Source organism: Octopus sinensis, linkage group LG6 (genome assembly GCF_006345805.1).
Source record: "Octopus sinensis linkage group LG6, ASM634580v1, whole genome shotgun sequence".
Classification (NCBI taxonomy): Eukaryota; Metazoa; Mollusca; class Cephalopoda; order Octopoda; family Octopodidae; genus Octopus; species Octopus sinensis.
In genome coordinates, this window is record NC_043002.1 from 106,942,462 (window position 1) to 106,969,581 (window position 27,120).

Here is a 27,120-nt window from a genome sequence, read left to right on the forward strand (position 1 = left end):
AGTGGTTGGCGTTAGGAAGGGCATCCAGCCGTAGAAACACTGCCAGATCTGACTGGGCCTGATGTAGCCTTCCAGCTACACAGACCCCAGTTGAACCGTCCAACCCATGCTAGCATGGAAAACGGACGCTAAATGATGATGATGATGATGATATCTTCCTCAGTCTCCCCCTTACACAAGTTCCAATCATGTTGAGAGACTGATGCTTCTTTATGCAACTGTCGCCATCCATATGCATCACATGACCATACCAACGCAGTCTTGTGCACATCTGATGCCTCTTATACCCAATTTCTCTCTTAATTCGTTTACACACCGTTGTACATGCACACTGACATTACCCATCCAGCAGAGCATGCTGGCTTCATTTCTTTCAAGCTTTCACATGTCCTCAGTGTTCATGACCCATGTTTCATTGCCGTGTAGCATAGCTGTCTATACACAGGCATCATACAATCTGCTCTTCACTGAGGCAGAGGCCCCTTTTGTTACCAACAGAGGTAACAGCTCTCTGAACTTTGCCCCAGATGGTTCTGATTCGAGCAACTATGCTTTCACAACATCCTCCTCCACTGCTGATTTGGTCACCTATGGTACCAGAATCTATTTGGAATCCTTTCAGTTACTGTCACAGATTTGGAAATTTTAAATTTAAGTGAAAATTTTCAAATTTGGTATCTTGATGTAATTCTTCTTGCTGAATTCAAATTTGGGATTCATTTATTCTCTGGACTATGTTAGAGAGATTCCAGAAGTTCAAAGTTTTACCATATTTAGTCTAATCAAAAAAAAGAAATCGAAAGTTGGCAATGCCTTAAATTGTTTTAACTATTTATTCATCATCATCATCATCGTTTAACGTCTGCCTTCCATGTTAGCATGGGTTGGACGATTTTGACTGAGGGCTGGTGAACAAGATGGCCGCACCAGGCTCCAATCTTGATCTGGCAGAGTTTCTACAGCTGGATGCCCTTCCTAACGCCAGCCACTCCGAGAGTGTAGTGGGTGCTTTTTACGTGCCACCGGCACGGGGGCCAGTCAGGCAGTACTGGCAATGACCTCGCTCGAATCTTTTTACACATGCCACCGGCACAGGTGCCAGTAAGGCAACGTTGGTAAAGATCACGCTCGAATGGTGCCCTTTTACATACCACCGGCATGGAGCCAGTTGGCTGCTCTGGCAACGATCACACTCGGATAGTGCTCTTGGCACCCTACTAGCACGGGCACAAGTGCCAGTAAGGCGACGCTGGTAACGATCACTCAAATGGTGCCCTTTTTATTGTTTATTACATTTAATATTTCATTTACAATACAAGATCAACATTTTATTAAAACCTATAAAATTTATTTTTCTCCGTTTGTAAATTATATGAACAAGCTAATTTGCAATAAGCGCACTAAAAAGAAAAGAGGAGTAGGTGTAAGAAGTGTAGAAAACAGGGGCTCAGTTTGATGCTTACCTGCCAGCTAGCTCTGGTTCAGCTCTACCAATGAGCCGAGAGAGAAATTCTGTATCACATTCAATATGTATATGCCTCTCTTGAGGACAACATCGCAAATGGTCATACAATGACGGACAATAGCCTTTTTCCTTCGTGTAGTCTACTTCACATATTAATATACCAAATGCACGCAAAACTTTAGATTTACATTCAGCACAAAACCTACAAAAAAAAAAAAAAAGGAGAAAGTAAATAATAACCTAGTGTAATTTTAATGAAGTGCTGTATGATAAAGTAATTAAAATTGTCTGGAAAGCAATACAAAGTAAATTGGAAATAAGAGGAATAAAAACAAAAATAAGCTAAAACAGTGGTTTACACTTAATCTTATTTTATGGAACAACAATAGCAATTCTAGGTACAAGGGCTGAAATTTTGTGGGAGGTGGCTAGCCAATTACATTGACCCCAGTACATGGCTGGTACTTATTATAGACCCCATAAGTATTATAGACCCCATAAGTACTTATTATAGACCCCATAAGCAAAGTCAACCTCAACAGAATTCAAACTCAGAACATAAACATTAAGAGGGATGAAACACAGCTAAGCATTTTGTCCAGCTCTGCCATATATATATATATATATATATTGCCTTTAACGTCTGTTTTGACTGAGAACTAGAGAGCCAGAGGCTGCACCAGGTTCCAATGTCATCTGGCAATGTTTCTACAGCTGGATGCCCTTCTTAACACCAACCACTCCAAGAGTGTAGTGGGTGCTTTTTAGGTGTCCACTGGCATGGGAGCCAGTCAGGGGGTACTGGCATCGATCAGCTGGGAATAAAAATAGGGTAACTAGTTTTGGACCTCAATTGTCACCATTTCACTTGTAAATGCTCTTCAAAAAGAGAGTGTCAACATCAATTTTACCTTCTCTTGTAAACATCACAGTTTTTTGCTTCTATGCTTTCATTAATAAATACCAAAGTAGACCCCACTGCTGCTGGCACCACATAAAAAAGCATGTAGTCCAATCTGTAAAGTGATTGGCATTAGGAAGGGTCCCTAGCAGTCAAAAATATGCCTAAGTAGACAATGAAGCTTCACACAGTGCACTGGCTTACCAGCTTCTGCAAAACCTTCCAACCCATACCAGCATGAAAGCCAGACATTAAGCAATGATGATGATGAAACAGGTCAAATATGTTTACAGTTATGGTTATGCAGCATCTTGGGTGTCTGCTGCCCAGAGCCCAAGATCAATCTAAGCTCTGGAAATGAAATTCAACACAGAACATGTCATCATCATCATCATTATTTAATGTCCGCTTTCCATGCTGGCATGTGTTGGACAGTTTGACTGAGGACTGGTAAGCCAGTAGGCTGCACCAGGCTACAATCTGATCTGGCAAGGTTTCTACAGCTGGATGCCCTTCCTAATGCCAACCACTCCAAGAATGTAGTGGATGCTTTTTACAAACCACCAGCATGGGAGCCAGTCAGGCAGCACTGGCATCAACCATGTTCGTATGGTGCATTTTACATGCCACCAGTATGGGAGCCAGTCTGGAGGGACTGGCATCAACCACGCTCGAATGATGCTTTAACGTGTCACTGGCATGAGAGCCAGTCCAGAGAGACTGGCATCGACCATGCTCGAATGGTGTTTTTTAGATGCCACCAGCACAGGTGCCAGTCATGCGATATAACTGACATAATATTTGAAAAATCCATAGCACTTTATCACTACTTATTGTATTAAATGTGCTTTCCAACTGAAATTTAAATGCCTTGTCCAGAGTCACAGTCCTGGGCCAGAATGCTATTGACTGTCACTAATTTCTCCTGTAACATTATGGACTTCTACAACGGCAGCAGTAGCTGTCACATTTCTTGCTTGATCTGTAGTCATGAGATTTGGTTATAACCTATAAATTAATTAGATCCACTGTGAACAAATTAACATCAGTGACATAACTACCAAACCTTATTGAACACTAACTACACACCAAGTTTTTGACAGCTCACTAAACAGAAACTAATAGGAATAACTTTATAGCATTGATAAATAATGAGAAGTAGCAATATTTCAAGGTGTGTTTAGTTACCGGTGTTTACGTAGATAAGCTTCCAAAGTATCTTGCAATCCGTCAACATCAACCAACACAACTTCTTCTCTGCACTCTTGTGATAACAGATCCCATATATCAATCCAGCTACTAAATTTAAAAACAAAAAAAAAAAAACCAATTATTTTCAAGCAGTGAAAGCAAAATATATATCAAAGAAAAGCAAAAATACAATTTTATTATTATTATTATTATTATTATTATTAATGTTATTAGTTCCATAAAAAAAAAAAAGCCATATGCATTTTTGCTCTCTTTAGAATCAGAGCACAGGTGTGTCTGGTCAAGAAGTCAGCTTCACAGCCACATAGTTCCTATTGTAAAGCAGGACACCTTTCATCATAACCTAGCAACAAGTTTCCTCGTATTAGCGTTGTTTAAGTAGGCATGTCATCAAGGTAATCTACAAAAGGGCTTCATGGAAACAATCCTTCCGTTGATCAGAGAGAACAACTTAAGGAGAATACATAGAGATAAATGTCACCATAGCACTATCCAAGATTAGTCTTAGCTTAATCTTATCAATCACATACTCTGACTACTTCAATCATTTTATCTGCATATTTCTTGCAAAGACCTGTTGGGGCAAGTGAAATCGAAATCGGAATTGAACCAATCCTATGACTGGCACCCGGCAGATACCAGGACCCCTGGACAGGAGATACGTAAAAAGCACTATCCAAATCGTGGCCGATGCCAGCTTCTGGCCATGCTGAGTGTGCACATGCACACAACCTATACATACATATATTACACACACACACACATATATTATGTTGAGTTAAAAGTTTTGCAATATTTTGGTAATTTATTTGCTTTATCCATCAATTTACAACAAAAGCAGCTGAGCATTCAAAGTCGAGGCCATTGTGTTGCATTGTCTGAAGCAACCCTTCTACCAGTTCTTTGATGCCATGCTGATACCCGTTCTTGTCCTTTGAGGTAAAGAACAACTCCATTGAAGCTTCTACCTCCTCTTGGTTGCTGACGTGTCTCAAGTGCAGCAACTAAGCAACAGATCAGAACAAGTAACAATCCAAGGGAAATATTCTTCCACAATCCAAACAAGCATAAGCAGTGGTTTAGCAAGGGTCAGCTTCCAGAACCTGTCACCAAACATGAGCATTTTGAACACAAGGTGATGCTCTGCCTCTGGTGGGAAAATAAGGGGATAATTCACAATAAGTTTGTTCTGGACAGTTGAGCCATCAATGCCAACCTCTACTCTGAAAATCAGCAAAAATACCCAATGTTAGTTAACCTGATCCATTTAGATTGAGAAATCCTAGAATTTTGCAAGACTCCAACTCAGTCACTCTCTGTGGTTTGTGCTTGTACCAGGTCTTATTATTATTATTATTACTAGACACATGGCCTAGTGGCTACGACGTCGCACTCACGATCACGAGAGCGTGGTTTCAATTCCTAGGCCAGGAGGTGTGTTGTGTTCTTGAGTAAAACACCTCATCTCATGTTGCTCTACAATCACTTCGACACTCCACATGTGGTACACACCATCCACCGGTTCAGGCAACATCAATTTGAAGGACGGCATGAGCTAACGTACAGCACATACATTTGATCAATATAAACAAATCCTTTTGCAAAAGCTGACCACTCATACATCATCTTCAATGGGAGAGTCCATCATCATCATCATTGTTTAACATCCGCTTTCCACGCTGGCGTGGGTTGAACAGTTTGCTTGAGGACTGGCAAGGCAGGAGGCGGTACCAGGCTCCAATATGATCTAGCAAAGTTATGCCAGCCCCGCCTTGACTGGCTTCTGTGCCGGTGGCACATAAAAAGCACCATCTGAACGTGGCCGATGCCAGCACCGCCTCGACTGGCTTCTGTGCCGGTGGCACATAAAAAGCACCAACCGATCGTGGCCGATGCCAGACCCCTCTGGCACCTGTGCAGGCGGCACGTAAAAAGCACCCACTACACTCGCGGAGTGGTTGGCGTTAGGAAGGGCATCCAGCTGTAGAAACTCTGCCAGATCAGACTGGAGCCTGGTGCAGCCCCTGGCTTCCCAGACCCCAGTCGAACCGTCCAACCCGTGCTAGCGCGGAAAACGGACATTAAACGATGATGATGATGATGATGATGGATGCCATTCCTAACGCCAACCACTCTAAGGAGTGTAGTGGGTGCCTTTTACGTGCCACTGGTATGTGGGTCAGTCAGGCGGCACTAGCATTGACCACACCCGAATGGTGCATTTTATGTGCTGCTGGCACCGGAGCCATCATTATTATTATTATAACAACAACATCACAACAATAATTTAACACAGACACACAAACACAAATATAAAAGGGAAGTTTATCAAATCAATATCCAATACATTATTGGGTTTTTGTTTTGCTTTTTCCCAAAACTAAATACAACAGAACATTTAATAACAAAAGAAAACTTGACGCTTACGCAAATGGCCTTGTTTTGTGTGTATCTAAGGAGTGAAGATTACATCGTTTATTTTTCTTGCTTTTTGGTATAGATTCCATCACAGAATTCAATTTTGCCCTAGAAAGGAAAAAAGAAAAAAAGAAAAGAAAAGCAATTACTATGTAGTAGTAGTAGTAGTAGTAGTCAATATAAATGATCAAAAGTAGTATTTAAACTTATGAGACTGAAATCAGAAATTCTGCAGACCCTCTTGGTGTTGCAGATCTCAACAAGTTTGACCCTTTTTAATACCATGCCACTGATGATCAATTCCTGGTTCTATGACAAACTTTCAGTTTATAGTGGCTTATATTAAAATTTTCTTTTAAATTTCGAATTAATTTAGGCCTCAAAAAAACCCTTTAATAATGGTAAATATATTTTAATGAATTCTTCATTATTTGCAAAATTGAAATAAATAAAATGTATTTTAAAAGGAATATGGTAACAAAAGAGTTAATGAAGAAAATAAGCCTTTTTTTAAATTGAACCCAAAATTTCTTTATTGTAGATAAAGAATTTGTGGAGACGCAATGGCTCAGTGGTTAGGGCAGCAGACTTGCAGTTGTAGGATTGCAGTTATGATTATCAGACCAGGCGTTGGGAGTGTTTATTGAGCGAAAACACCTAAAGCTCCATGAGCCTCTGGCAGGGGGTGGTAGCGTAGGAGTGGCTGTGTGGTAAGTAGCTTGCTTATGAACCACATGGTTCCGGATTCAGTCCCACTGTGTGGCACCTGGGGCAAGTGTCTTCTACTATAGCCTCGAACCGACCAAAGCCTTATGAGTGGATTTGGTAGATGGAAACTGAAACAAACCAGTCGTATATATATGTATGTGTGTGTGTGTGTGTGTGTGTGTGTGTGTATATGTTTGTGTGTCTATGTTTGCCCCACACCCCAACATCGCTTGACAACTGATGCTGGTGTGTTTACAACCCCATCACTTAGCGGTTCGGCAAAAGATACTGATAGAGTAAGTACTAGGCTTACAAAGAATAAGTTCTGGAGTCGATTTGATCGACTAAAGGCGGTGCTCCAACATGGCCACAGTCACATGACTGAAAAGAGTAAGTTCAATCTCATTGAAGAGCACCTTAGGCCGAGCAAGGGGTCCATAGACCCACCCCACTACATTTTGTAAAACTGTCCTTGTAATTGTTTTATCATACGAACTTTAAATTCATCATGCATTTTTAATCGACCCCAGAAAAGCATTTTATTGTTGTAATCATTCGTGATTGTATTGTATGTTCTATGTTGCCCCTAGTGGGTAATAAAGAAATGTATAACCTCAAGTTAACCCAAGTCTTATGGGTGAACAAGAGTTAACAGCCTGTGGAATGTACTGTACCCAAATCAGTTGCTGGGTTTAACACTACTGACAGGCCACTGGGTACAACTGGATACCACTAGATGTGAAGTTCACACTGTTGCAAGCATTCAGATCAAGTCTCCCATCTGAAAACGACGACGACAGAGATGCAAAGATGCAAAACCATGATTCATCATTTTGTCTTCCCCTTCCACCAGTCCTCCCCTTCCTCCTATCCTTTCTCCTCTGACGAAACTAAAAAAAAAAAGAAAAAAAAAATTTTTTTTTTCTTTCAATAGCAGAAAATATTTCCATCACAAAAAAAGTAGGTTGCAGTAGTGATGGTGGCAGGAGATGGCATCCCAACATCACTCATCGATGATATTAATGGAAGGAGTAGGGAGGCTTGGAATGCCTTAGCACTCAGCCTAGAATATCAGTAGGGTTTTATTGATTGGTAAGTTACCTCCTTCCTTTTTAGGTCATCAAAGTAATCTTTGATTTAGTATATCTAGCAATCTCTTTATGCACCTCCTCTCTTCCTTTGAACACTAAATTGATATTTGTGCATATATGTACACACACACACACACACACACACACACACACTAAGTGGTTCCCTTATACACAATGCATCTAAAAAATAAATAAAATCCTGTGTAAATTTTGAGTTAATTCAGGCAGGTATTTTCAGCCAGATAATTATATAAGAAAGTGAAATTAATCTAAACTTGATAAGACATAGCTATTAGTTCACTAAGTTCAGAAGCGGAAGCAGATGAGAACGGAAATCTTTATATATAAAAGTCAAGTTGTGTGTCTGTCTCCTACGATTTAGATTCCTAACTACTCCCACATTTTGCGGTGCAGTTTAACCAAAACCGGGTATCTTATAGTCGTGATTCATATCGAGCCCTTCTGGGTATTAGCGCGCGTCTACGATGAGTCTACAATTTAAAAAAAAATTTACCATCATTTTTTTCCATTTTAATGCATTTTTTCGCTATTATATAAGGGAAGTAACTCTCTAAAAATGTCTACGATGAGTCAACGATTTAAAAAAAAATTTACCATAATTTTTTTCCCATTTTTAATGCATTTTTTTGCTATTTTTTGGCTATAACTCTAAAAATGCTTATATAGTTATTCCCCTTACAAACTCGAGCAACGCCGGGCGATACTGCTAGTTAAATCTATAATTTCTTAGTTCAATAAAACCCTTCAATGGTATTAGAAATTCAGGCTTGCCTACTCGTTCCGTTATTGGTTCAAGTTATAATTTTCCCTCCTTTATCAAAGCAATTATGTCAATACTCAACCACAAACACCAGCTGAGTAAGAGCGGCAATGGATGCTATAAACAGCAAATCGAGTTAATCTGGCAGGCAGAACAGCAGAAGATTAACGAGAAGAAAGCATTGTTATTTTAATCCACATCAATGTAACAAACAAGGTTCAAACCGAAGTTTTGTTTGTTTTTTAACAGCTTTATTTAAAGGGTCATGTCCTTTACACAGCCATCCTTTAATTTTTTTAATGGCATTCTATTAGATGTGGATATATATATACTCTTTACTCTTTTACTTGTTTCAGTCATTTGACTGCGGCCATGCTGGAGCACCGCCTTTAGTCGAGCAAATCGACCCTGGGATTTATTCTTTGTAAGCCCAGTACTTATTCTATCGGTCTCTTTTTGCCGAACCGCGAAGTAACGGGGACGTAAACACACCAGCATCGGTTGTCAAGCAATGCTAAGGGGACAAACACAGACACACAAACATATATATATATACACGGCAGGCTTCTTTCAGTTTCCGCCTACCAAATCCACTCACAAGGCATTGGTCGGCCCAGGGCTATAGCAGAAGACACTTGCCCAAGATGCCACGCAGTGGGACTGAACCCGGAACCATGTGGTTGGTAAGCAAGCTACTTACCACTCAGCCACTCCTACACCTAATATATATATATTCCTTTATTCTTTTATTTGTTTCAGTCGTTTGACTGCAGCCATGCTGGAGCACCACCTTTAATCGAACAAGTCAACCCCAGGACTTATTCTTTCTAAGCCTAGTACTTATTCATCAGTCACTTTTGCCGAACCGCTAAGTTACAGGGATGTAAACACACCCACATTGATTGTCAAGCAATGGTGGGGGGACAAACACAGACACACATACATACATATATGACAGGCTTCAATTTAGGAAGGACAGCAAAGTAGAGATTCATGAAGTTAAAGGAGGAAGTACCATAAATCCGAGTATAATCTGCATTTTCCCCCAAAATTTAAAGGTTAAAATCCCTAGTGCGTACTATATATGAGGTTAAAAATGAACATTATTTTCTAAGCAATGTCCGAGTCTCTATTTGCTGTCCGGCAATGTTTATTCAGACGCATTTTGTGATGTCAGGAGCGAAAATACCTTAAGCTAATCCTGAAAGCAATGAAGTCATAAAAGAATCATCCATAACTTGCAGTAAGCAACATTTATTAAATGTTATTTCTTTATTTTCTGCAAACAAAATGCACAAAAAAGCTACACGTTTGCATTATGTTATATATACAATAATAATAAAGGACGTTACCATATAGATTTTTACAAACCAAGGACGGTGTATAGACCTCCTTGACTCAAGTTAGAGAAGGGGTGTGTATTATACACAAGGTTTAGGATTTTCAGAGGTACAGCCCCCTAAAAATCCCCTGCGTATTATACTCAAGGGCGAACTATACTCGAGGATTTACAGTAGAAATGTTTCAGTATTAATATGCGAGAGAGTTGACCCTTAGTTGGAATGGTCATAACTGCATCCAGATTCACGTGATGGCTACAGGGATAACAGAGGTTAAAAAAAAGTTTTTTAAATCATGCCATAGTGTAGGCCAAAAGATCTCAAATATGCCCTGATAACATTAATATTGTTTAGAACCACTAGAAAGCGATACCGATGGAAGATGCCACAAAGCATTGAAGGAGAAATGTCCTTCAGTGCAAGCTGCGCAAGAGACAAAAACAGAGAAACGAATTCCTTCAAATATCTAGAAGATTCCCTTATAATAGTTGATGTATTACATAAGATATGTAACGAATAGTAGACACAGCCTGTTCCAGAAGCACTGTAGTGTGTGTATGTGGAGGCGCAATGGCCCAGTGGTTAGGGCAGCGGACTCGCGGTCATAGGATCGCGGTTTCAATTCCCAAACCGGGCGTTGTGAGTGTTTATTGAGCAAAAACACCTAAAAAGCTCCACGAGGCTCCGGCAGGGGATGGTGGTGATCCCTGCTGTACTCTTTCACCACAACTTTCTCTCACTCTTACTTCCTGTTTCTGTTGTACCTGTATTTCAAGGGGCCGGCCTTGTCACTCTCTGTGTCACGCTGAATATCCCTGAGAACTACGTTAAGGGTGCACGTGTCTGTGGAGTGCTCAACCACTTACACGTTAATTTCACGAGCAGGCTGTTCCGTTGATTCGGATCAACCGGAACCCTCGTCGTCGTAACCGACGGAGTGCTTCCATTCCAGCGTGTGTATGAACAGGATGGAGAAGTTTAAGGAGCTGTTAGCTGAGAGGGATTCTCTTTCTCTCTGAGTGAAAAGCAGATTGTGAAGTGTAATATTGCATGGCAGAGAGATATAAGAGTATTGAATATTGAGTATGTGAGAAGGGAGCAAAGAAATGAGACAAGTATGCTTCACTGGATGTTTAATATTAGTGTGAATGAAAGAATATAAATGAGCTGAGAGGAATCAGATACGAGTACAAGAAAAGACTGTGCTGGTATGGTCATTAGGACATGTATAGAGGATGATAGCTGAGTAAGGATGTGCCAAGCAATCCAAATGGAAGGAACCATGCTTAACCCTTTAGTATTTAAACCGGCCATATCCGGCCAAAATATTTAATCTGTTTTATGCTCAAACTGACCAGATCCAGGCTCTCACACCTGCCCTACAATGTTATACTACGTTAAGTAATTACACCATCAAGATCTTGAAGATATGAGATAATGCATAATTAATTCAAATCAATGTGAATCAATAAGCATTATGTTTGATAGAATAATCTGAACACTAAAGGGTTAAGGCAAAAAAAAAAAATGGTTAAGGTCGACTTCATGATGTTGAACTTGATGAAAGAGAGAACATGGGGCTGCAACAAGCAGCGAAACAGTGGAGAAGACCTGTCTAATACAGGAGAACATAGACAACTGGTGTACGATGATCGTTTCCATTTTAAAGTTTTGGCACTTCTTTGATGAAAAACATCTTGCCTCAGTTAAATTCTGTGGAAGCACATGTGGAAGCGCTCCGTCGGTTACGACGATGAGGGTTCCGGTTGATCCAATCAACGGAACAGCCTGCTCGTGAAATTAATGTGTAAGTGGCTGAGCACTCCACAGACAGCTGTACCCTTAACGTAGTTCTCGGGGATATTCAGCGTGACACAGAGAGTGACAAGGCTGGCCCTTTGAAATACAGGTACAACAGAAACAGGAAGTAAGAGTGAGAGAAAGTTGTGGCGAAAGAGTACAGCAGGGATCAACACCATCCCTGCCGGAGCCTCGTGGAGCTTTTAGGTGTTTTCGCTAAATGGAGGCGCAATGGCCCAGTGGTTAGGGCAGCAGACTCGCGGTCGTAGGATCGCGGTTTCGATTCCCAGACCGGGCGTTATGTGTGTTTATTAGTTAAATTCTATGAACCTGTTCATTGTAGTGTCTAACCTCAGTGACATTTGAAATGCGAGGAAGTAACAGCTTGGTCTTTGCACAGAAACCAACCAATAGAAACAATAATCTCAGTTTTTATATCAGATGAAACTGTTTAACCCTTTCGTTACCAACCCGGCTGAAACCGGCTCTGGCTCTGAGTACAAGTGTTTTGTTTTCATAAGTTTTGAATTAAAATCTTCCATCAAACCTTAGTCGCAATTTATGTCCCTAACACTAGCTTAATGATAACTAAGTTATTTTACTAAATCCTTTGTTATACTTAAAGTAATTGAAAGAAACACAGAACATCTCAAAATAAATACAGTAACAAAAGGGTTACAGAGATATTCACCCTGTTTCATTCCCAACCAATTCTAATCAGTTTCAACACTTTACAAACCTTCAAGATGATATTTTACCTTAAATTCATAACATGCCACAGACATTTCTTTTTTATCCAATTAAAAATACTTCAAACAACCTCAAACAAATCCTTATGTTTCCATTTTTTTTAAACCTTCACCCCAACCAGACATGTATTCCTTCACAAAAAAATATTGTAATCGCTTGCTGTTTAGAGCCAGGGTGAAGCTTGATTGAATAGACTAATGATCAAAACCTTTCCATCCATAACCATCCCATCTTGTGCTCGGAAAGAGCGCCTCTAGGATTACATTAATCAAAATGTGGCTTGCCTTTATTGGAGATGGTTCAGCAGTTTGAAAGATTGCATAGTAGCTTTTTTTGCAATGTTCTTTCTGATGACAGAGATAAAAATGAAACACTGATGTAGCAAATGGCATTGTCAAGCTTTGTAAGTCTGTCTTATTCTTAAACCATAACCCACATAGAGTCACTCTCCAATCTCTTTCGTCCCAACAATGCTTCAGTGTTTCCACAACCACCACCAAATTTTCTATAACATGAATTCCGTTTAATCACTATCCTCACCTAGTTTTTTCTTTTTAAACCGCCCAATCCAGATAGGCAGGAACAACAAGAGACAAATTAACATATTAACATAATATACATGGATCTAGGACATCTATAAATACACACACAGTCAATAATAGCAGAAAGTTCAACCACACCTAAAATTATTCAAAGTGCACAAACACAAATACAATTGTCGTAAGTATGAGCCAATGAAAGAGTCATTAAACCTACTAAAAATAGCAGTTAAAGTCTCTTATAAAATAACACACATCCTACTTTCTAAAAATGGAAGGATACATTGGTTAATGTGCTCACAGATACAGTATGTGTGAAAATATATAAAGTGACTGTAGCCAGAAAACTATTGATCAGAGGTCTGCTGGGTCATGGTTGATTTCTGGCTAAACAACAATACATGAATCCCTGTACTCTGTCAAAAAAAATCTAATGTTAGCTACACTGAACTAAACCAAATCAAATGAAGGCTAGTAACTAAGCTTCAACATTAAAACTCTGTTTTGGGTTAAGTTAATAAATTTAGTAAAAGATTGTTATACATTATTTACATTTGACGGATATTTGTCCTAATTTTGTTTGTTCAACACAACGTTTCGGCTGATAACCCTCCAGCCTTCATCAGGTGTCTTGTGGAAATTTCGAACCTGAGTTCTCATTCCTAAGGTATTTTCCGATATTATTATTATTATTATTATTATTATTATTATTCAGGTCACTGCCTGGAATTGAACTTAGAATCTTGGGGTTAGTAGAGCACGGGCTACTAACTCCAAGATGTCAAGTTCGATTCCAGGCAGTGACCTGAATAATAATAATAATAATAATAATAATAATAATAATAATAACAACAACAACATCGAAAAATACTTTAGGAATGAGAACCCAGGTTCAAAATTTCCCCAAGACACCTGATGAAGGCTGGAGGGTATATCAGCCGAAACGTTCTGTTAACAACAAACAAGAGGAGGACAAATATCCTTCAAATGTAAATAATTCCTCAGCTCTTAAATATAAAACAGGAAAGATTGTTATATTTGCGATTTAATAATTAAAAATCAATTCTACTGCATATACACACATGCATTACATGTGTCTATGTGAGTACAGCTATATAAATCTAAAAGTGTTACAAATTGATTTGTCATCTTCTAGCCCAAGGTCAGCCCTGTGTAAGTAGACTTATATTCAAAGGCATTCCAGCCATGACTTTCTCACTTTTTATTTGTATAACTTAACTGGGACAATATTACCCAATACTGGCCTAATTACACCAAGACAACAGTATAATTATTTTTAATATGGGTAGGGAGTGATTTGAGGGTGATTTGGTAGCTGTTTGAAGCTCCTGTCTATAATTTTATTGAATTGAACTGAACTGCCAATGATCAGTCCACTGCAGAGCAAAGGCCTCAGCATGTTCTGTCTCCCCACAAAGAGATCGTACTCTTTGAAGAGACCATACTCTGCTACACTGGCTTGGCAGAGGGGTGCAGATTTTATTCTCTTACCCAAGAGTACTTAACCCTTTAGTGTTCAGATTATTCTATCAAACATGATTCTCATTGATTTGAATTAATCATGCATTTTCTCATATCTTCAAGATCTTTATGGTGTAATTACTTAATGTAGAATAACATTGTAGGATAGGTGTGAGAGCCTGGATCTGGTTTGTTTGAACATAAAACAGATTAAATATTTTGGCCGGATATGGCCGGTTTAAATACTAAAGGGTTAAGTCAGTCGTATTAACCCAAGTGCTCAACTGTATCGATCCCAGTGCATAACTGGTACTTAATTTATCGACCCTGAAAGGATGAAAGGCAAAGTCGACCTCGGCGGAATTTGAACTCAAAACGTAGAGGCAGACGAAATACCATTAAGCATTTCATTCAGTGTGCTGACAAGTGCCAACTTGCAACTTTCATTAAATAAGGAAGTATATTTCTAAGAAGTATGTGAGATATATATATATGCCAGGTCAGAAAGTAAGGAATGTAGACTGTGAAAAAAACTCAATCACAACATTCAATATTAACTATACCGCTCTCCCCGCCACTCTCTCAACGGTACAAGGTTGGAACCCAATGATAGAGCATGAAATTTTTTTTTAATATTTTTACAATTAAGAAAATCACTTCTAGAAAGTTCACCAGGACATAAATCACTTGTCTTTTTGGAACAGTCAGTGATATCAGTGGCTTTGCACACTTAAGGTGTGGCTACATTTTTAAGAGGTTTCTATTGCCAGTGTGCACACACACGTGTATGTGTGTGTGTGTGTGTGTGTGTGTGTGTATGTGTGAGCATGACTGAATGGTTTCAGAAGTTCATTTTGCAATTAATATGATCCAGGTACAAACATTGTATAAGAAATAGTTTTTAGTACAGCCTTGAGTTGCTCTGAGTTTTGTGTATGAAATAGATCGATGAAAACTATTTAGAAGAGATCACAGGAATACCATGCCTGTAATCCAAAGAAAGAGACACCAACATTGTCCAATTCTGCTCAAGGAATATATATTGTGGACACAAGTGTCTGTACAACACTCAGGCACTGTTCCTAGAACATCATGTGTAGATGGTGCCAGGGACTGAACACTTGGAATACTCATCATAAATTACAACAAAGACCCATTTACAAACACACAAACATAAGCAAATATGGTAACCAATTATGAAATTTTAAAAATTTTTACATGGTTGTTTTAACTGAAATAGAATAACTAAATTCTCTATCAATTTACATCAGAGATATGAGAGGAAAATAACAAGCATTGCCTACATAAGAACAAACTTTCAGAAATTTATAAACACTATGCTACTTTTTGTCAAGCTTAACTGACTGAATCAATCTATTGTCAAACACACATCTATATTTAATTCTTTATTGCTCACAAGGGGCTAAACATAGAGGGGACAAACAAGGACAGAGAACGGGATTACACTGGTGCGTAACTGGTACTTATTTAATCGACCCTGAAAGGATGAAAGGCAAAGTCGACCTCGGCGGAATTTGAACTCAGAACGTAGTGGCAGACGAAATACCGCTAAGCATTTCGCCTGGCGTGCTAACGATTCTGCCAACTCGTCGCCTTTCAAATACACATCTATATTACCAGGACAGAAGTTAAGGTTGAACTCAAAACCAACAAGAGTATTCAGAGAGTGCAAACCTCTGCCAAGGCAACACTAACGTCCTCTCAACGATTAGTCAGAGATGATTTTTAAAATGAGAATATCTGAAATAAACTCAACTGCTCCCACAAGTGAGAATACTAAAAATGAACCTGACCACTCTCAAGACTTAAGTGAAAGAAAAACAGGAAAAATAATTCAGAATCCTTGTATGGTACCGATCGATCCTAAAATCTAATCAGTTTGTGCCAGTCATGAAGCCAAACATCCCTCAAAGTTTCATCCGAATCCATCCAGCGGTTCTTGAGATATCTTGTCCACGGACAGACAAACAAACAGGACTGAAAACAATACCTCTGCTTTTGCTAAGGCCGAGGTAATAAGTGCTGAACTACATAAAGCAGAGGTGAGAAGCCAACATCCAAATGTGAAACCTCCTGTAACACACACACACACACACACACACACAGCTGGAGCTTTAAAACTAAAGTGATTTTAATACAAGTTACATTGCAATATTAAAGATTCATTTTGTTCTTAGCAAAGATACACTCCACATCATTTAACATCCTATGCTTGCAAGGATCTGATGGAGTTTGTTGAGACAGATTATTTGCTGCCAGATGCCCTTCCTGTTGCCAACCCTTACCTGCTTCCAAGTGTAAAGTAATATTTCCCCATGACCGGACATGTTTTCATGGAAGATTGGGAACAAAGGACACAACTTACATGATTGTAACAGTCTTTTACAACTATCACATGAAGTCAAAGCAAGGAGACTGTTACATGCACACATACATACATGATAGGCTTCTTTCAGTTTCCACTCACAAGGCCTTAGTTGACCTGGAGTTATAGTACAAGACACTTATCCAAGGTGCCACACAGTGGGACTGACCCAAAGACAATCATCATCATTATCATCATCATCATTTAACATCCATTGTCCATGCTGGCATGAGTTGGACAGTTTGATCAGGTCTGGTAAGCTGAGGAGCTGCACCAGAATCCAGTCTCACATGGCATGGTTTCTAAGGCTGGATGCTCTTCCTAATGCCAACCACTCTGAAAGTGTAATGGATGATTTTACGTTCCACCGGCACAGGTGCCATTTGTGTGACACCAGTATGCGTCACGACTGTGATTTCACATGGCTTGATGGATCTTCTCAAACACAGCGTATCACCAAAGGTCTCGGTCAGTAGTCATTGCTTCTTTGAGGCCCAAAGTTTGAAGATTATGCTTCACCACCTTTTCCCATGTCTCCCTCATCTTCAGTATCAAGAATCTATTGGTAGTCTATCTTGGCCTTTCTCCATCACAGACTTAATATCATTAACATAACCAATAATGAAACATCTACATAGTTCTTTGACTCGCTAAATATAGCAACAAACTTTTCTTTTACTATCATACACAATGAGACACATTGCTGATATTGTTTAACCCCAGGTTAGACCTGATCACACACACACACATGACCAAGCTATAGTAATTGCATTCTTTGTTTAATCCAACTATATATAACTAAGACTACATTATCCAAAAATCCCTCCAATACAATGGTAGTACATAATCTGAAGGGCATCTGACTGCTGCTTCTAGCGGATCACACTTCTGAAGTTTTTGTTACGCTACATTAACCCTTTAGCATTTAAACCAGCCATATCCAGCCAAAAGTATTCTGCCTGTTTTATGTTCAAACTGGCCAGATCTGGTCTCTCACACCAACCCTACAATATCATTTTAAAAAGTAACAGCTACCTCATCGGAATCTCAAAACTACAAGATAATGCCTGATTAGTTCGAAACAATGTGGATGAAAAAGGATTAATTTTGGCAGAATAATGCGAACACTAAAAGGGTTAAAAAATACAAGTTTCCAACGGTTTTGCAATCAGTGCCACTATATCCCACACCCAGATCTTATATAACACTAGAGATAAATACACAATAAAACAAGTTCCGATATGATAAATAGCAAATCATACAAAACTAGTGACCTGCAATCCCTAACTGGCAAGATGTTGCTTTTTTTATGAAGGTCAGCAAGTTTTTCTTGTTTAACTAGATTGTCCAATATCAATGTTGTATTGTTACTTGGTACAGCTTCAGGATATTAAGAAGAGTTTCATCGACATTTGTATGTGATTTCACTCTCTAACCCAACCACCATAAATTAACATCTATTTAGGAACTCGTTCTATTACACTCTAGCTTATGCTAATGGGACGAGGTATTTTAAATCGACAAGTTAAAAAAGAAAATTAAGCGAACCATCCGATCGTTGTCGGCGCCGCCCCGTCTGGCCTCCGTGCCGGTGGCACGTAAAAGCACCATCCGTTCGTGTCCGCTGCCAGCCTCAACTGGCCCCCGTGCTGGTGGCACGTAAAAGCACCATCCGCTCGTGTCCGTTGCCAGCCTCGCCTGACCCCCGTGCCGGTGGCACGTAAAAGCACCATCCGTTCATGGCCGTTTGCCAGCCTCGTCTGGCACCTGTGCAGGTAGCACGTAAAAAGCACCCACTACACTCACGGAGTGGTTAGCGTTAGGAAGGGCATCCAGCCGTAGAAACACTGCCAGATCTGACTGGGCCTGATGAAGCCTTCCGGCTTCACAGACCCCAGTTGAACTGTCCAACCCATGCTAGCATGGAAAACGAACGCTAAATGATGATGATGAAAAGAAAATGAGAGCGATAGAGAGAGAGTGTGTGTGTTGCTGCCATTTATCTCTAAGCTCTCATTAAGTTAGCCTATGATCAGAAGCCCCAGCTGTGATGATCTCATCTTTCAGTGTATCAAGGTAGAAACCCATCATTTAATATATTCTACCAATTATTATTATTATTATTCATTTAACGTCCGTTTTCCATGCTAGCATGGGCTGGATGGTTTGACCGGGGTCTGGGAAGCCAGGAGGCTGTTTAGGCTCCAGTCTGATCTGGCAGTGTTTCTACGGCTGGATGCCCTTCCTAACGCCAACCACTCCGTGAGTGTAGTGGGTGCTTTTTACATGCCACCGGCACAGGTGTCAGAGGAGGCTGGCAACGGCCACGATCGGTTGTTGCTTTTTATGTGCCACCAGCACGGAAGCCAGTCAAGGCGGCACTGGCATCGGCCACGTACGGACGGTGCTTTTTAGGTGCCACCGGCACAGGTGCCAGAGGAGGCTGGCATGATCGGTTGTTGCTTTTTACGTGCCACCAGCATGGAAGCCAGTCAAGGTGGCGCTGGCATCGGCCACGTACGGATGATGCTTTTTAGGTGCCAGAGGAGGCTGGCAACGGCCATGATCGGTTGTTGCTTTTTACGTGCCACCAGCACGGAAGCCAGTCAAGGCGATGCTGGCATCGGCCACGTACGGATGGTGCTTTTAACGTGCCACCGGCACAGGTATCACAACTACAATTTCCAATATTATTATTATTATTATTATTATTATTATTATTATTATTTTTTTTTTTTTTTTATTTTTGTATGACAGTAATGTTCATTTAAGCTAATAAGAGGACTGGTAGACACCCAAAGCGCACACAGTAATAATCATTTTGATTTAATGTCTGTTTTTCCATGCTGGCTTGGGTTGGACAGCTCAACGAGAGCTAACAAGCCGAGGCTGCATGTCCTTCCTAATGTCTACCACTTTACAGAATGTACTGGATGCTTTCTATGTGGCACCAACAGCAATGAGGTCACCACAAGACAAGACCTTTTCAACTGAAACAAGTAAAAGAGTAAAGGGAGAGATCAATATTAGATTGAGTTGTAAATAGAACATTTCTCACCCACTCAACAGAAGTTTGCTCAGAGAAGGAAATCATAGACAAGCAGGCAGACAGAATGTGTGTACGTGCGTGCGTTTGTGTGTGTGTGTGGTTGTGTGTGTGTGTGTAAAAACTAAAGTACCAGGGTCAATTCATTTGACTAAAAGTTCAAGGTGGTGCCCCAGCATGGTCGCAACCTAATGACTGAAATAAGTAAAAGATAAAAATGGAACATGCGGCAACGGCAATAATGAAAGTGATAATTAAATCCTGACATTTCTAGAATGGAGTGCTTGTGTTGAGAGAGGCAGAGAAAACAAAGGAAGAAACCAGGTCTGTTGGCTTATCTTCAAATTGGAAACCTGCTGTGAATGCTTGCAACAGGGTGGACATTTACTGATGGTACCCAAGGACCAGGTGACAGCATTTTTATTCCTCCAATGCAGTGTTTCTCAACATTTTTACCCTTGCATAACCCTTAAAATAGATTACATGTCTCAAGGAACCATATACTCTTACTCTTTTACTTGTTTCAGTCATTTGACTGCGGCCATGCTGGAGCACCGCCTTTAGTCGAGCAAATCGACCCCAGGACTTATTCTTTGTAAACCCAGTACTTATTCTATTGGTCTCTTTTGCCGAACCGCTAAGTGACGGGGACGTAAACACACCAGCATCGGTTATCAAACAATGCTAGGGGGACACACACAAACATATATATATATATATATATATATATATATATACATATATACGACAGGCTTCTTTCAGTTTCCGTCTACCAAATCCACTCACAAGGCATTGGTCGGCCCGGGGCTATAGCAGAAGAAACTTGCCCAAGATGCCACGCAGTGGGACTGAACCCGCAACCGTGTGGTTGGTTAGCAAGCTACTTACCACATAGCCACTCCTTTCTCATATTTTTTCATTGCAGTTCACATTGTAAATATCATATCATCATCATCATCATCGTTTAGCGTCCGCTTTCCATGCTAGCATGGGTTGGATGGGTCAACTGGGGTCTGTGAAGCTGGAAGGCTTCGTCAGATATATATATATGCCAGTGCCCCCTGACTGGCTCCCATGCTAGTGGCATGTAAAAAGAACTATCTGGATGTGATCAATGCCAGGCCCACCTGACTGGATCCTGTGCCGGTGGCACATAAAAAGCACCCACTACATTCTCGGAGTGGTTGGCGTTAGGAAGGGCATCCAGCTGTAGAAACATTGCCAGATCAGATTGGAGCCTGGTGCAGCTGCTGAGTCTCCAGACCTCAGTCAAATCATCTAACCCATGCTAGCATGGAAAACAGACGTTAAACGATGATGATGATGATATATATATGGTTGTTATATTTTTTTGATAATATGTTAGATAGGATGATGTCATATTACAATAACCAATAATATGTTGTGCATGTATAATAATATTACGATCATGAAATAGTTGTTAGCTTATTTCACTCTTTCTCACAGAACCCCTAGGAACCTTCTGTGGAACCCTGGTTGAGAAACACTCCTCTAACATGACAGATGAACTCTACTACCCTTCTAATTTTTTTTTTTTTTCTTTTTGTAACCAGCTCCTAATCAATAGACTCACAAGCTTAATGTGCTGCAGGCAGCTTAACAGATAGTCCTGCCTGATAACTAAGTTTATCTAAATAAAGGTAACAGGAAAAAAAACACACAAAAAGACAATAGCATGAAATGACAGATAAGCCTTGTGACTGACTTAGTTTTGCTTCAGTTCTTTTGTTCTTTATATCTTGAAACAAGTTATTTTGAATATATTTAACCCTTTAGTGTTTAAACTGGCCATATCCGCCCAAATATTCTATGTTTTATATTCAAACCTGCGATATCTGGCCTCTCACACCTAATCTACACTGACATTCTAAAAATAAACAATCACATCACTGAAACCTCAAAAGTTATAAGATAATGCAGGATTAATTAAAAACAATTTTAATAAAAAAAAGCATTACATTTAACAGAGTAATCTGAACACTAAAGGGTTAAAGACAAAGCAATATGTGTGTATATATATATATATATATATATATATATATATATATATATATATATATTATATATATATATATATAATATATATATAATTCTTTTACTTGTTTGAGCCATTTGACTAAAGGCCATGCTGGGGCACCACCTTTAGTCAAGCAATTCGCCCCCAGGACTTATTCTTTGTAAGCCTTGTACTTTTTCTATTGGTCTCTTTTGCTGAACTGCTAAGTTACAGGAATGCAAACACACCAACATCAGTTGCCAAGCAATGTTGGAGGGACAAACACACATATATATATATATGACGGGCTTCTTTCAGTTTCTGCCTACCAAATCCACTCACAAGGCAGGCTTTGGTCAGCCCGAGGCTATAGCAGGAGACACTTGCCCAAGGTGGCACGCAGTGGGACTGAACCCAGAACCATGTGGCTGGTAAGCAAGCGTCTTACCACATATAAATTCAGCAGAAACATTAATTACAGAGAATATTTTGGGCCAATGATTTTATAGCAGTTTGCAGAAATATTATTTACTATATTTGCCAGAGAAAGTACAATCACCATCATCTAACATATATAAATAAATCCACAGTTATAAGAAAAAAGATTTTCATACCATAATCTAAAATTGCTTATACAAGGCCAGATATGTTTGTTCATCTAGTTTAAGAATTCAGTTATAAAAAGTCTATTTTGATACAGCAATCATGCCCCAGCATGGCCACAGTCAACAGAAGCCAATAAGACAGTATAGCTAGTATACTTAGTTCACCTGCAAAATATCCCCTATTTGTCAATCACTTTGTATCATCTGACAATCTGCCAGTTGGTTGTCTTCATTTAACCTAACCACTCATTCAGATTGCTACAACTCCTCCTCCTCATTATCATCATCATTTAAAGTCTGTTGGGTTGGACGGTTTGACCAGGGTTTGTAAGCTGGAAGCCTGCACCAGACTCCAATCTGATTTGGCACGGTTTTCTACAGCTGGATGCCCATCCTAACGCCAACTACTCCGGGAGTATAATGGAGTGCTTTTATGTGCCACCGACACGGGTGCCATTTGCATGACACCGGTATCTGCCACAACTGCGATTTTGCTCGGCTTGATGGGTCTTCTTCTGAAGAACAACATAATGCGAAAGGTCTTGGTCATTGCCTATGTGAGGCCCAATACTCGAAAGGAACTCAGCCACTTTGCCTCCGTGAGGCTCAACAGTCGAAAGGAACTCAGCCACTTTGCCTCCGTGAGGCTCAACAGTCGGAAGGAACACAACCACTTTGCCTCCGTGAGGCTCAACAGTCGGAAGGAACACAGCCACTTTGCCTCCGTGAGGCTCAACAGTCGGAAGGAACACAGCCACTTTGCCTCTGTGAGGCTCAACAGTCGGAAGGAACACAGCCACTTTGCCTCCATGATGCTCAACAGTCGGAAGGAACACAGCCACTTTGCCTCAGTGATGCTCAACAGTCGGAAGGAACACAGCCACTTTGCCTCCGTGAGGCTCAACAGTCGGAAGGAACACAACCACTTTGCCTCTGTGAGGCTCAACAGTCGGAAAGAACACAGCCACTTTGCCTCCGTGAGGCTCAACAGTCAGAAGGAACACAGTCACTTAGCCTCCGTGAGGCTCAACAGTCAGAAGGAACACAGTCACTTAGCCTCCGTGAGGCTCAACAGTCGGAAGGAACTCAGCCACTTTGCTTCCGTGAGGCTCAACAGTCAGAAGGAATTCAGCCACTTTGCCTCCATGAGGCTAACCCATAGATATTAATTATTTTAAATCAGAAATAAATAAATAAGAAAACACTTACCCATGAATGTAAAATAAAATATACAAGGCTTTAGGATCACAGAGGTACTCAGATTTAACAGACAACACACCATCGTCTGTGATAATAAGTGGCTCTAGAGCTGGGTGCTGGAATTGGACAAGCTGATTAAATAACCGTTCAACACTGAAAGAAAAAGTAAAACAAAGTTCCATCATCAGTAGTTTGAATATTAACAGAGATTTTATCACATTTATTTGCAGCTAGTTAGCCCCAGTAAGTCCTGATCAAGCAGACTTTTAATGAAAACTATTCAAGCCGAAGCCATTACATTCTTTTAGGCAAAGGTAGTCTAGGACTACATTACCCAATAATGAGTCCATCCCTTTTAAAATAGTATTATGGTACGAGTGAGATTTGGCTGCTATTTCCAGCAGCTTTCATAACATTGTAAGGGTTTCTTTATTGACTTTTAATTTGTAGCATAAAGTGTTTATGACTAAGTATGAGGATATCAAAGCTAAGCTGTATCAGAACAGATAAGATTCCCAACAGAGAATTCGAACTGACAAGGATTGCTACTTTAGTATTTTTGCTTCTGTTTATGTTCCCCAAATCCTTTCATTGCAAAATTAAATAGGATTATGTTTAGTGAATTTAGAAAACAAGATAATTTCAGAAGAAGGATTGAGACAACTGAGACCCAATAAAGCTGCCATTCAATTGGACTTTATACGCAATATAGGCGCAGGAGTGGCTGTGTGGTAAGTAGCTTGCTTACCAACCACATGGTTCCGGGTTCAGTCCCACTGCGTGGCATCTTGGGCAAGTGTCTTCTACTATAGCCCCGGGCCAACCAAAGCCTTGTGAGTGGATTTGGTAGACGGAAACTGAAAGAAGCCCGTCGTATATATGTATGTATATATATATGTGTGTGTGTGTATGTTTGTGTGTCTGTGTTTGTCCCCCTAGCATTGCTTGACAACCGATGCTGGTGTGTTTATGTCCCCGTCACTTAGCAGTTCGGCAAAAGAGACCGATAGAATAAGTACTGGGCTTACAAAGAATAAGTCCTGGGGTCGATTTGCTCGACTAAAGGCGGTGCTCCAGCATGGCCGCAGTCAAATGACTGAAACAAGTAAAAGAGTAAAGAGTAATATTAAAACAATCTAAGGCATGGCTGAGTGGTAAGAAGCTTACTTTCCAACCACATGCTTCTGGGTTCAGTTCCACTGTGAGGTCCCTTGGGCAAGCATCTTCTACAGCCTTGTGCCAACCAAAGTCTTGTGAGTAGATTTGGTAAATGGAAATTGGAAGAAGCCCATCATGTATGTATGTATGTATGTGTGTGTGTGTGTGTGTGTGTGTATGCCCCATCACCACTTGACAAATGTTGTAGGTGTGTTTATGTCCCCATAACTTAGCAGTTCTGCAAAAAGAGGTCAATAGAATAAGAACTAGGCTTTAAAAAAAAAAGGCAAAAGCCTTCAAAGTGGTGCCCCAGCATGGTCACAGTCAAATGACAAACAAGTAAAAGACAAAAAAAAAAGATATTTCAAATCAATTAATGAACCAGTGATTCCATAAAATCAAATACACAACTACTTTGATATTCTCTCTAAAACATGTATTTATATGATACAGTGGTTGGCGTTAGGAAGGGCATCCAGCCGTAGAAACACTGCCAGATTTGACTGGGCCTGATGAAGCCTTCTGGCTTCACAGACCCCAGTAGAACCGTCCAACCCATGCTAGCATGGAAAACGGATGCTAAACGATGATGATGAAGATGATGTTGAGGAGTGGCAGTGTGGTATGAAGCTTGCTTCCCAAACCACATGGTTCTGGGTTCAGTCCCACTGCATGGTACCTTGGGCAAGTGTCTTCAACTATAGCCTCGGGCCGACCAAAGCCTTGAGAGTGGATTTGGTAGGCAGTAACTGAAAGAAGCCCATCGTGTGTGTGTATTTGTGTCTGTGTTTGTTTGTCCCCCCCACCAGCGCTTGTCAACTGGTGTTGGTGTGTTTACATCCCCAAAACTTAGCAGTTCAGCAAAAGAGACTGATAGAATAAGTCCTGGGGTCGATTTGTTCGACTAAAGGCAGTGCTCCAGCATGGCCGCAGTCACATGACAGAAACACGGTTGCAAGCAGGTAGAATCGTTATCAGGCCAGGCAAAATGCTTAGCAGCATTTCCTCCCTCTTTACATTCAGAGTTCAAATTCCACTGACATCAACTTTGCCTTTCATCCTTTTGGGGTTAATAAAATAAGTACCAGTTGAACACTGGGTATCAATGTGATTGACTCATCATCCCCTCCCCCCGAAATTGCCGGCCTTGTGCTAAAATTTGACACCACGACATGTTGCTGCTGCTGTTAAACCTCACTTCAACTCTGATTTGGCAGGGCTATGATCAAAAGCATTCCAGACATGACCACTGCATCTTTAATTTTCAGACAATCTATTTAAGTGCCACCACCACCTCTCTGACTGTAGTGTGGATTTTGAGGACGATTTGGCCCCTAAGGTGAAGGAAACACCACTCTTTACATTGCCAATTTATAGGGTTCTTTAATCATACCAGACTGACAATTTATCATAAAATATGGGGAGAGGAAAAAAATCTTTTAATATAAAAAAAAACACATTGCTAATATCCTTTTTGTCTCTGTTATAATTTCAATTTTCTATTTGTTTCCTTCCTTGTAAAAACATCATCTAAAAAGCATGAGAGAAGGTCTATTGTTATATTAGTTACTGTAATTCAAATAGGATCTAAACTCTGCTCAGGTGAACAAGAGTAGTCACTGGATCATCATCATTTAGCGTCCGCTTTCCATGCTAGCATGGGTTGAACGGTTCAACTGGGGTCTGTGAAGCCAGAAGGCTGCATCAGGCCCAGTCTGATCTGGCAGTGTTTCTACGGCTGGATGCCCTTCCTAACGCCAACCACTCCGTGTGAGTGTAGTGGGTGCTTTTTACGTGCCACCCGCACAGGTGCCAGACGGAGCTGACAAACAGCCACGGACGGATGGTGCTTTTTACGTGCCACCGGCACGGGGGCCAGGCGAGAACAATTTGTTTCCATTGATGAAGAAAAACTAGTTACCTGTGATGATGATAAACAAGAAACAAAGCCAAGTCAAAGACTAAAAAAAAAAAAAAACCCCAAAAACAAATAAAACAATTTCTGGCTGATTCAGTAAAAAGTCCTTATAATCCAGTCATGCTCTGTTAGTTACAAGAAAGTAGCCTGTTTTTTTTTACTTTGTGTTTTTATCAGTCAGTTTTTTGCCTAAAAGCTTCCCTTGTAATTTTCTCACTTCTATCTGGCAGAAACATTAGCACGCCGGGCGAAACGCTTAACTGTATTACGTCTGCCTTTATGTTCTGAGTTCGAATTCCGCCA

At 40.3% G+C, this 27,120-nt stretch overlaps 1 protein-coding gene across 2 annotated transcripts in view; it reads right to left on the reverse strand.

Moving 5' to 3' along the window:
• The window catches only part of LOC115213048 (gametogenetin-binding protein 2-like), a 124,909-nt gene that overhangs the window by 20,380 nt on the left and 77,409 nt on the right, over positions 1 to 27,120 (reverse strand). For both annotated transcript variants that reach the window (XM_029781953.2, XM_036504197.1), the window contains 4 exons: positions 23,751 to 23,894; positions 6,006 to 6,104; positions 3,555 to 3,665; positions 1,464 to 1,667 (listed from right to left, as the gene is read on the reverse strand). In XM_029781953.2, the coding sequence (XP_029637813.1) occupies positions 1,464 to 1,667; positions 3,555 to 3,665; positions 6,006 to 6,104; positions 23,751 to 23,894 (558 nt within the window). The remainder of the gene's footprint in view (positions 1 to 1,463; positions 1,668 to 3,554; positions 3,666 to 6,005; positions 6,105 to 23,750; positions 23,895 to 27,120) is intronic.